Source organism: Trematomus bernacchii, unplaced genomic scaffold, assembly GCF_902827165.1.
Source record: "Trematomus bernacchii unplaced genomic scaffold, fTreBer1.1, whole genome shotgun sequence".
Lineage (NCBI taxonomy): Eukaryota > Metazoa > Chordata > Actinopteri > Perciformes > Nototheniidae > Trematomus > Trematomus bernacchii.
In genome coordinates, this window is record NW_022987966.1 from 2,964,353 (window position 1) to 2,977,304 (window position 12,952).

The 12,952-nt window shown below is 41.0% G+C and overlaps 1 protein-coding gene across 1 annotated transcript; it reads left to right on the top strand.

The window, feature by feature from the left end:
- The first annotated feature begins 961 nt into the window (after nucleotides 1-961).
- LOC117471126 (THAP domain-containing protein 5-like) lies at nucleotides 962-7,579 on the top strand. The gene is given in 6 exon segments (XM_034115927.1): nucleotides 962-1,147; nucleotides 3,970-4,180; nucleotides 4,619-4,756; nucleotides 4,758-5,350; nucleotides 6,129-6,315; nucleotides 6,971-7,579. Coding segments are annotated over 6 exon segments (1,314 nt in total). The 5' UTR covers nucleotides 962-1,073; the 3' UTR covers nucleotides 7,082-7,579.
- The last annotated feature ends 5,373 nt before the right edge of the window (nucleotides 7,580-12,952 follow it).

Genomic DNA, 12,952 nt, shown 5'->3' on the forward strand with positions numbered 1-12,952 from the left:
AAGAAGAATGGCAACACTGTAGATCACCAACACTATGGTTTATTTTTTATTCACAGGCAAGTCAACGTTGTCGCAGTTAAAGTCCCAAGATAGCTCCTGGTGCAATAAAATGTTCCCTTTCAGTGTTTTACTATTATGTCTGATGTTTCTCTATTAATATTGCTGCTGCATTAATGTGTATGTTGCATGTTACTGCTGTAGATGTGTTTCCGAGCCGCTCCGATTACAACGAGAACGTGACGTCGAATTTACACAAGACGGATCCTTTCTAGCCATAACCCTGTTGTTCTGTGGTTCTCCAGATTCTACAGATGGCCAGTCCGCCCCTGCGTCACGCTTACGTCGGAGGCAGGGGCAGGGGCGGGTTCAACCTGAGCAATAACAGTTTATGGCGATATCGTGACTCCTTTTACTTTTATACTGTTGTATTGCTACTTTTTTTTACAGTGAAACACCTAAATATGATTTCTAACACTGCAATTTGTATAACTTTACCACCAGCACCATGGATGTATAAAGAGCACTGGATACAGCTTCATCATAGGATGGCTATGATAGTTGCTCAGTGGGCATGAAGCCCAAAATGTAGTGACTAGGAATTCAGAAAGTACCCGGATCATCCGGGGCCTTTTGGCTATATGCGCACTTACGTTTTCCTTAAGCCCCGATTCAGCTCTGAGCGCATGTTACAACTCTTAGACCCCAATGATTAAAATAATGGCTATACAAATATTCGTGCTAGGTAGTAGATTTAGCTCAAAAAGTTTACGCTGATTTACATACGTCTCTTTCCCAATGTAAGTCAATTGGCTAAAAGTAATTTTGGGCCAAAATGACGTCACGGAAGCTGTAGTGCCACTGTTTGGCCACTACGGACATTAAAAAACCGGCTTCAACGTCCGGCGTACTTCCCGGGGGCTTTTCTCACGACAGTCGCATTTAATTTACCTCATGAATCTGAACAGCTGATCGCCAGTCGTCAGCTATGCGCCACACGTTGACAACACACTGCACGAGTTTCACCTTGTTGTGAAGTTACTTGGACAGGGTGAACCTTAGACAGCACCGCGGAAATGCCGAAGTACTGCTCGGTACCGAACTGCAGGAACGAGTCCGGGCCCGGCGGAGACCGGAAGAGCTTCTACAAGTGAGCTGCTTAATGTCCGTGTTAGACTGATAGTTAGTGTCAGTTAGTTAGCGCTGCTATGAGCGTCAAGTCATCTCTCACTTTAAGGGAAGTGTTCCTATCAGATGTGTCATTCTTTCATCACATCCATTTGACTGTATGCTAAGTCAAAAAATCACTGCAGTCATTAAAACTAAATATCAGAATGTTGATGACCTGTTGAGTGTGTCGCCTTGTCTTGACGCTGTCCTGAGTCAATCATGATTTGAGGCTGTAAACCAGTCTGTGTGCTGAATGGGATTACTGACAGGTCATTTAATATGTTTTACTTTCCCATTCTGAACATGTGCTTTTTAGTTTTATATTTGTGGATTGGTGGAAGACAGACTGAGGTCAGCTTAATCCTGGAGCTGATTCAGAGACAGGAACAACTGCTGGGACAATGAGCAGTGGTGGAGGAAGTATTCAGATCCTTTACTCACGTCAAAGTACTAATACCAGACTGCAAAATACATGAAGTAAACAGTATATTATTCCTGCATTCAAAAATGATACTGAAGTAAAATGATGTAAATATATTCAGGAAATTATACTTTAAATAGTAAAAGTAAATATCAAAATGCCCCGGAGCATATATATATATATATATATATATATATATATATATTATTAGATTACTGTTACTTGTGCATAAACTCTATAAGTTGTAGTTTAAGATGGACCTTGTTTTTAAATATTTCTGTTAATACTGCAACTAATGGATTGTTTCCATTATGAATCAATCTAAAGATCTTTTTCCATACATCTTTGACAGTTTGGGTTCTTGGTAATCATGACGACACTTATACAAACCAAAGTGACAACGTTTAAATTGTTTGTTTAGTTAAACCATCCATCCCCAATTTAATTATTACAAAAAATACATTAAAGTAATTAAAGGAAATCAGTTACATTCCACGAATGCCGGATCCCCGACTTAAAGTAGAAATTACCATACTAAAAAATGTACTGTTTTTCAAATAAAAAAAACCTAAATAAAAAATATCACTTAAAGGTGGGGTAGGTAAGTTTGAGAAACCGGCTCGAGATACACTTTTTGTTATATTCCATGGAATGCTCTTAACATCCCGATAGCAATGAATATCTTAAGTGCTTTGACAAAAAATACATAAAAAAATGTCATCTGTGGAAGCCGTAGTACTGTAAAAAGCACGACCAATCATTTTAGCCGGCCCGGCTAAAGTAACTGGATGGCCTACCTGCCTGTCAGCCTTCCATCTGTGCACAAACTTATCTCGTGCCCTCATTGGTCATGTGCGCGTTCGTGTGTGTTGGAGGAGGAGCTCTGTAACGGACCGTCCACACAGCAGCGTTAAAAAAATCTTGGAGGTGGGCGTATCTGAAGCTTGGGGATTTTTTGCGAGCAAGGCACCAACAACCAATCACATGAATCTCCCGCCCCCGACATACGAAGCAAAAAAGTTTGAAGTAAACTGGATATAAACTCCCCAAACAGGCGAAAACATACCACTGTCTCTGCCACCTCCCTCCATGCCTGGCTCCTCCGGTTTATATCCCGGTAGGTAAATAGGGTCTGGTCATAAAGCACCGGGTGATTCCCTACCGCTAATTTCTCCTCCATTTTTTGGAATATGAGGAAATGACCTGCGGTATGTCTCTCCCAGCATACACGCGGTTTGATTGGCTAGCGCTTGAACTGTCAGATTTGCATACACAGGATTTGATTGGCTGATGCTTCCACCTCAGCTTCAAAAGTTGAACATTGCTCAACTTTGAATCCTGAAAATCCTGAAAATCTCCGCTCGCCTGCCCACAATGCAGTTCGGCGAAAAGTGAGGCAAAGTGACGTCATCCCATTCAAAGTGAATGGGCAGAAGCGTTTCAAGATTTTTTTAACGCTGCTGTGTGGACGGTCCGTAAGGAAGTGGCAGATTTTCTCCGGCTGTGTATTTTCAAATTCTAGCGATCTCGAGCTGGTTTCTCCAAAATTACCTACCCCACCTTTAAGTAAGAGTACACACATATAATTAATATACATAAAGTATCAAGAGTGAAAGCATTTTGTTTGTATCAGAACAAATTAAATGATTGGGCATTTTAAGTTATTGCCAATCATAAACACTTTTTATACTTGTGGGAAAATAAAAGTAGACTACTGCATATATCTTTTATTAAATGTTAAAAGCAGCTAAATAAATACAGTGAAATGAAACTGTAATATTTAGTGGAGAAGGAATATGATGATATGCATAAATGCAAATGAATATATAATCAGAATCAGAATACCTTTATTAGTCCCACAGAGGGGAAATGAACGTAGTTAATGCATGAAAGTGAAAGATTAAATTTAAAAAAATGAAATCACACGAATGCACCACGGACATTATAAAACAACTCTTTAATTCTCACAACATTCAAATTGAAACCTGTCCTGTAGAATAGACACGTGTCAACAATATATCTCAACAAGCTTTCCAGAAACTGTTCTTGCTCTGAGAGTATAATTTCAAAAAGTGTATCTAATATTCAGTCAACCTCACAAAATATCATTTTCAATATAAAATGTAACCAAATGCAGCCAAGCATTTACTACGGTTGGTTTGTATTGCCCCAGTGTAGCGGCAGAAGCCACAATGTGCCGAGTCCACAGAGTCAGTCAGTCACCTGATCAGCTCGGACGCTCTTATTTCCATCTCAGAGAGGCAGCTTTTCTTTATTCATATTGATAGATTTCACATAATCTCAATATCAATTCAGTTTAAGGGTGCAAGTAGCCTGAGTGGGACCGGTGTCTCACCTGTGTGGTCTCTATTGTCTCCCAGGTTCCCTCTGCAGGACCCGGCCCGGCTGCAACAGTGGCTGAGCAACATGAGGCGGGGGAACTGGACCCCCTCTCGACACCAGTATATTTGCCATGAGCATTTCACGCCTTCGTGCTTCAAGGTGCGATGGGGCATCCGTTACCTTGAGAGCGACGCAGTGCCCACCATCTTCCAGGAGGTGGAGATAAAACACACGGCTGAGTCTCAAAATGTAGGGCTGCACAATATTGGCAAGTCATTATATTGCCATCTTTAAGCAAAATACTGAAGGTTATTGCTGACTGCCTGGGCTGGAAGTGTATTTTTAACACTTCCTACAATTTTAATGTTGACTTTTTTTAGAATGTTAGTTTCATTTATAGGTCAGAGTCATGAGTCATGAAAACAGGAAGAGGAGGATTCTTTTTTGTAAATTGTGACAAGATGTTGAGTTATCTACTGAAATGTAGTACAATAATTCATACAAAATAGAAAGTTATTAAATTAGAACTGAATTGATTATTTAGTTATATTTATTATATATGGACTTATTGTGCTTTGGCAAATGGTGATAAGGTCTCTATAGGTGGTAGGAAAGAGTATTGATTGTGACACTGCAGTTGCTCAAACTTAAATGTAATAAGCTTCATGTTGTTTCTCTTCTTCGTAGAAACGGGAAGCCACAGATCACAGTGAGAGGAATCCGAAACAGCTTCGAGCTAACAGTCATCAAAGCACAGCAGTGGAGACGGACAGCACGTTACAAACGGTACACCTGTACGAGATCACTGTGGACCCGCACCAGAGGGGGGGGAACCAACCTGGTGGAGCTAAGTGATGTTGAAGAACCTGGGCGCTCAGACTTAACCGGGGACGGATTCCAAACGGCAGCTAATTTCCCGTTAACTTTATTCCAGACGGTAAATGACGTGAGTAACAGCGGAGAGGTGGTGGTGATGTCTGAGTCCCCTGCTGGTGAAGGGCAGGAGGAGCTCCTGAGTGGAATCACCGCTGCACTTTTAACTCAGGGCCACGGGCTGGTCATGAACGTCTCCACACTGGGCTGTTCAGGTGAGGGTGTACCCCCCCTCGGGGTTAAAGGTGTGACTTTTGCCACAGAGGAAATCACCGGAGGACATGAAACTCAAGTCATCGCTTACTTTGAGGCGATACCAAGCGCTCTCCCTGCAGAGAACCCCGCCCTGCCCTCCTTATCCCCGGACACTATGCTGTCCTCCGCTCTGAGCTCCAAGCCCATCTCCTCCACTCTGCCCATAGTGTCCAAACACCTGCCCCCCTCCCCCGAGTCCCTGGTCCTCACCATGGAGAGACAGGACACAGATGAGGGAGACGACGACATGTCAGAAGAGGACGCCACGGAGCAGCAGTTGGAGGAGCACTGGTGAGACTCTTATGTCGGTATTTAGATTTGGAATGGGATCAGCAGTTTTAGATGGCAACTTAACTAAAAATACAGCAAACATTTAATAACTAAATATCGACATTCCATTATTTAAAATACGACTAAAGAGCACTTCCGTTTCCATTCTTTTATGTCCTATATTCTCTCTCTGTATTACAGCCATTGGTGGACAGTATTTAAGTACATTTACTATTCATATGATTTATATGACAGTTATATTTACTTCTAAACTTTGTTTAATGGGTTTTTCAATAGCAAAAACAAATATTCTATGTAGAAGACAGTATAAAAAGCAATGATTGAAATATTGCTAAACAAAAAAAATAGCTAAAACCACATTAAAAAGGAAAACCAAAAGAATAAACATGTAATAAATGTATAATTAAGATTAAGATTTATTATACATAATTTAATCATCACATTATCAGTAATATTTTTTTATAGATTTTAGTGTAATTCACAAGCGACATTGTAGTATATTAAAATGTCACGATGTACCAACCAGCAAAATCAAATTGATGATCACATCAATGCCTCAATCATTCTAACACAATAATATAAAGTACATTTTTCTCCGACACAATGTTCAGCAGAATGAGTATTTTTACTTTTGACACTTCGGATACCTTTTGTACTCTTACTTTAACTTTTAAAATAGTATTACTACACTGTAATAATTTGCAGTACTACATATGTACAAGATCTGAGTCCCCCTGATGACAGTTTTTCCGATCTCTCCGTCTTGTTTACCTGCCAGCTACCATAAGAACAGTCTGAGTAAGGAGCAGTTGGAGGCCATCGTGTCCGAGCTGCAGAAGAAGGTGAAGGTGCTGCAGCAGAGACACCGCCGACACCTGGAGAAACTCCTGGGCCTGGAGAACACCGTCAGCCAGCTGAGGCAGAACAACCTGCTGAACGAGGAGCGGCTCCAGCTGCTGGAGAAGGTGAAGTTTTACACAAAATAAGTCCAGATTTAAATTCCTCGATTAAAAAGCAGTGGATTTTTTTTTATTATTTCGAAATACTTCTGAAAATAAGCTCTGAAGCAGACACACGATTTATGATATTTGCACTTTTTGTAAATAACAGGCTATAGTTAACAAAAATCACGGCCACATGACATGTCACCACCACTAAGCTAAATGCAGCTAATGTTCTTCGTGATGACGTTTCGTAGTCTAATTTGTATTTATTTAATTTAGTCACTCTGTTTTTAAGACGCATAGAAGCTTCAGACCAGTGGGGTTTACTGACTTATTTTATTCGCACGACAAAACGTAAAAATCTCACAAAAAAAGGCACAATAAAAAACTGACGACTTCGAGACGAGGGAACTGAAAGTAGTAAAATGCTAACTCATTACCGGGTTTTAAAACTCATTCCTAAATCCTTTAGGTTGTAAAACATCAAGTGAAAATCTGTTTTCCACAGACCTTATTTTAAAAGTGGTAAAATGCTAACTCATTACCGCGTTTTAGGAATCAGTCCTGCTCCACTCTATTGTATTATTTAATTGAAAGATACCGAACCCTCCATTAAAACAAACCATGCAAATTTGTATTTGAAAAAATAACATTACCTCTGTCTCCTCTTCCTCAGGCTTACATTCAGAGCAGTGCAGCAGTGTCAGACTCTGGAGAGACGGTGACCATCATCTATGAAGCGGACGATGCAGCATACTTGTATACTCCGCTGGTAAACGCAGACTAAGAGCTGTGAGACTGACTGTCCCCTCTGTGTGTCTGTCCACTGCCACATAGCTATTGCTGCTTAAAAAACAAAATACTACCAAATTACTTTCCCCGTTTACTAACTGAGATTTGTGTATGGAATGTGGAGCTTTGCACACATATGGATGAGTAGTATGGGACAAGATTGAATGTGTTCTTTCTTTCATAAGGTTTCTTTCACTGAAAAAATGGTATATGTCAACAGATTTCACATAATTGTATTAGGTTAGGTAAAAGCAATAATATTAAGTTTAAATTAAAAATATTAGGTTCAACTTAATGTTATTGCTTATGTTATTTCAACTAACCTATTTAAGTTATGTGTAATCTGTTGACATAATGCATTTAAAGTCAACGTTTACATTTTTTCAGTGTTCTGCTGCCATTCCCCCTCTTACCCTCAACCACTCTTTGTTTGACTTCCAAGTGTTTTTGTTTGTGATAATGTAAATATCAAATAAAAAAAAATGAACTTCCATTTAGGTTTGTGCTTCGTTGATATTGTTATTTTACGTTCTAAGACTTAAAATAACCCCAGACCATACAACCAATTAGGTCATATGATAAAGAGTCTAATGTAACTGTCATTGATGACCTTTTGATCATCAGTGGTATCAAAACCAAAATCCATGGGTGGGCATTTTATTTGCGGGCCCAAGGTAAAAAAAACTAAAATGTGGCACGGGCACATCAGTTTATTGATCTTGCTGATTTATTCAAAGCATATCTTCCTATCTATGTAAAAAATGTGCGTCTTGAATTTCACTAACCTGAAAACAACATAGTTAAAGTATATTCGCATTTCGGGGGCATTGCCATTATCCGGACCCGGTTTGGGCCCAGCAGAGCAATAAAGTAGTATTCAGGATACCTGGACCTCTGTATGGGCACTGAGAGGATTCACCCCGGGTAATCATTTGGTAAATAAGCTCTATTTTGCTGCTTCTTTATGTGTTCTGGCAACTCAATTACATGCAAAGAACGTGTCTCAATCATTGAAAAAATGTAAGCAAACACACATGTTTATCTTGAAAATGAAATATGAATATTCATGCTCTGCCTTATCTCGTCTTCTGCCCTTGACACCAGCTCCGGTGATATTAAAATAACTTAGTGACACAGCAGTCACACCTTTTAGTGACAGTAACTACTGTATATCACTACATCGTTGGATACGTTTTATTGAAGTTCAAGTAGGATTTGTGATGGAAACCTCTATAGCAATGGAGACGAAACTCAGAGAGACACGGGGAGAGCAGGAACTTTGATGGCAAACACTGACGGTTTATTTGGAGCTTCGGCCGGAGAATTCACAAGTGCTGCAGCCACGAGGTGACAGTGGTTGCCAAACCAATTCTGAAGATCTCTACCCCAGACCCATGTATTTAGCTAGTTCTAGAGAGAAGAATCAACATTGTGCATAACAAGATAAAACCATAACACCTCTATCAGCTGACGCCAACAGGCAGGAACAGGAAGACAAAGCACTGAGAGCAGCACCCAAGGTTACAGGTGCCTGTGCTCAGTGAGGGCAGGACAAACTGATAAACTAGGTCAAAGTTATGGGCCCAGGAAAATATTTTCCCCAACACTACGGACTGGGGCGCCAGTCACTGGAGGCCCTGCTGAGGATCCTGTCATCAAAACATCCTCCCCTCTGTCATGAACCTTGGAGTGACCTTCACTAGCACTTTTAAATTCGACAAGCAGGTCAGCACCGTAGTCAAATCCTGCTTTTTTAAAATAAGATTATTGGCCAAAACCAAGTCGTATTTATCTTTTAATGACTTAGAAAGGGTTATTAACGCCTTTGTTACCTCAAGACTGGACTATTGCAACGCTCTGTATGTGGGTATGGACCAGGCCTCAATTAAACGCCTGCAGCTAGTCCAAAACGCAGCTGCACGTTTGCTGACTGGCCACAAAAAGCGCGACCACATCACCCCTATTCTGGCCTCACTACACTGGCTTCCAGTTCGGTTCAGAATTGATTTTAAAATCCTTTTATTTGTTTTTAAAGCACTAAATGGGCTGGCTCCGGCCTATATAGCCGAACTCCTCCAGCGCTACACCCCAGCCAGAGCTTTAAGGTCTGCTGACCAGCTGCTGCTGGTAGTGCCCAAGACCAGGCTTAAAACCCGAGGGCACCGAGCCTTCGCAGCAGCTGGCCCTAGGCTCTGGAACACTCTGCCCCTCCATGTGAGGTCGGCCCAGACCCTAGGGGTTTTTAAATCTACACTAAAAACACACTTCTTCTCTCTGGCCTTCTAGTTAGAGCGGAGCACGACTCCTGACTTTTCCTTGTGTTTTTTTTTATATATATATCTGTTGTAATTTATTGTCTTTTATTGTGATTGTAGTAATGTGTTTTTATTACATGTACAGCACTTTGGTTCGACCAAAAATCGCTTTTAAATGTGCTTTATAAATAAAACTTGATTTGATTTGATTTGATTTGAAAGAACACACAAGGCTGGTCACATGAGGCACATATTTTAATTACTATTTATTGGTTGGCACACGGCTTATCGTACAGTGTGGTGTCCCGGGCCTTTGATGTCCCCAAGTCTACCGTCTGCAGACTGGTACACACTGGAGTAGAAAAGATTGCAGCCCTACGTCAGGAGGTCATCAAACTGCCCCCCCCCCCCTGGAGAACTGGAGGAGGTTGGCCAAGCTTTTGCAAGGCTGGCCAACAGCCCAGTATTCTCCAGGTGTGTGGGGGCCATTGATGGCTGCCATGTCCGCATAAAGACCCCCCCAGGACCTCATGGCCAGGATTACCTCAACAGAAAGCTCATCCCATCCATACAATTGTAGGCAGTTTGTGATGAGAAGGGCTTCTTTCTCAACACCTTTGTTGGGTATCCTGGCTCAGTCCATGACACCAGAGTCCTGAAGAACAGCAGAATCTACAAAGAGGCTCTGTATCCTCCCTCAGGGGAGACCAAAGATTCTTGTTAACACATCAAAATCCATCAATGACTTTTAGTATAATAAATATTTTCTCTCTCTTTTTAGGATTCTTCATTTTGGCTGATGGTGGCTACCCCTGCATAGAAGGACATGTGGCCATCATCACCCCATATAAAGAACCACTGCAAGGGGGGGTGCAGAGCTGCTTCGACCAGCATCATGCCAGGGCTCGCTCCATCATAGAGCGGGCCTTTGGCATGATAAAAACTAGGTGGAGATCGCTGCTCTCCAAGGCTCTGGAGGTCAACCACACCTTTGTCCCCTCAGTCATCACCGCTTGGGGACATCCTGGAGCCTGCAGAGGATGTTGGGGACATTGGTGTGGTTCCACCACGTCCGGTGAGGGGGGAACAGGGCGGACATGGCCAGTGAGACAGACTGGCAGGGCTGCTCTCTGCTCCTCGTGTGCACCCAGTAGAACTGCAAGACCAATACTATTTATAGAACTTGGGGACACGAAGGCCTTGGGCACCACACTGTGAGTAAAGCTGTGTGCCTTCATACACTGAGTTTGTAATAAAGATGTTTGTGTAGTGTACATTTTTTTTTATAATAAGGATTTGATTATATTCAAGCCCAATTTTCACAACATGTTTTCAAAATAAATGAATAAAACAATTTTTACAAACAGAAAGTGTATGAAAAAGGAAAAATTAAAAACGTTGCAAAAACGTATAATCAAAACAAAATCATTTTGTTGACAAATCTTTCAAAAAGTTCCCAAAACGTTTTTGTGTTTGCCTGATTGGCCTCAAAACGTTCTTGTTCCTTACTGGCCTCCTCTTTTAAAAATTCCAGGAGGGCCCTCCTACTTGCCCTGTTCTTCTTGGCAGGCGGGGGACAGAGAGAGGTGGATGGCTCTTCATCCAGTGTAGTGGTGCTGCTACTTGTGCCAGGCTGCCCAGGATCCTCCTCTTCCTCAGTTGCCTGGCCACATTGAGCGGCCCCAGCTCCACTGGATGAAGAATGGCATTCCCAGAACAAATGACCATATCTTCCCTTCTAAAAGGGGAAAATTAATAATCTTTTTTCTCAAAGTAATGATAAACCTGTGAGTTGGATGTAGAGAAGTCAGAATCAATATAGATGTTTTTTATTTTAAAGAAAATTCAGATTGAACATAGTAAAAAAATGTAAATTATAGTGTCCGTCCAAAAAATATTTTTTACTTATAGTGAAAACTACCCTTGGATGATGGGTTAGTAGACTAAAAGCTTTAGGAATCCAAAGTACAACATATAAAAAGTACCCTGTATCAAGATTGATGCAAAACAAGTGACATTTGACCTTTTTAGAGAGGTTTAGAAAAAGAAACTCCACCTCTGGGGTGATTTGGGTGGAAATTCGATTTTGATGATTGACATCTCTTTTGAACCGTTAGAGCCAATAGAATCGAAGGGGAATTTCCACATACACACCAACGTTACCATTGAGAAGTGGGGGCAGTTTGCCAAAAGCGAAACCTATCTTACGTTCTGAAATCTGAAAACTTAAAACTAGGTTTATTGCTGATGGATTATCAGAAATCATTTCAAAGTGACACAGACACATTGGATTAACCTATGGATTAACATTCAGCAGCGTTTTTATCGTTTTAATGCCATTGAAGACAACTTTTGATCAGACAACAACAAAGGTAAGACATGTTGCCGTGTTTGCTACCTAATTCCACGTGTTGTGATGTCTGTTTTTGTTTCTAATGTCGCGAGTTCTGATCATGGAGTGATGATATAGATACCTATCGATTCTGTGTAATCTCACGATGCTAATCGATATGTTGGATGTGCAGTTACGATACGTAATAAGGGTGTTATACCGTGAGTTCTGTGCTAACGGCGTTAGCATTTTTTCGCTCAGGGCTAATTCAGAGGCTCAGCGTTAGCCTTGTGTTTCTTTTTGCTAAAAATAAAAAAAATCATCAGTTAGCTGAGTGTCTTCCCGTTACATGGATATGAAACATTCATCGTTTATTAAATCTTAAGAAGCCCTCAGACACTGTTGCTTGCAGATGTTGTGGTTTCGGACCCGCCGAAGGGTCCGTGGGGCTTAACAGGTTCTTTCAACTGTGCACATATTGTTAGATGAACACAAAATAAAGAAGAGTATATTTACCCTAAACCAAATTGTCCACATTTGTGGTATCTTCTCCATTGATTACAATAGATTTGTAAAAGCTAATGACAATACTAAGACCAATAAGTCATTTGTATTGTTCTTAATATTAGTGTTCATCAGAGGTGGGGACTCGAGTCACATGACTTGACTCGAGTCAGACTCGAGTCGCATATTTTTTGACTTGAAACTTGCTTGACTAACATTGATAAAAGACTTGACTTGACTTTGACTTGGTATTCATGACTTGAGACTTGACTTAAGCTTGAGACAGATGACTTGAAAGGACTTGTCTGTTTAAAATTAAATATTTGCGTTTGTTTTTGTATTGAGATATTACGTTTAGTTTTTTCGGAAAACGTGATTGGGTGATTATAGCGCCATGCGCGCAAACCTGGCAACCCACTAGACGGCAGGAGCGTCAGTTAACATGGCAGCGGCTAGCGTTACTCCACAAATAGTGAAGTTTGGATTCAAGGATTATGTTGTCGATGACGCTAATAAGAAGAGAACAGCGGTATGCAGGGTCTGCAGCATAAAGATCAGTGACACGACCACCAAAACATCCAACTTCATTCGTCACTACAAAAAAACCCACAGAGAAAGGTGCGTGAATGTGTTGTGTTAGCTAGAAAGCTAACGTTAAGTTTAAGCTACGTTAGACTTGGTTTCAAATCGATTAAGCATTGCAAAGAGAAGACAAAACGGTAAATGAACACTAGAACCGCCAAGGGATTCATTTGTACTAACCCTGATACTGACG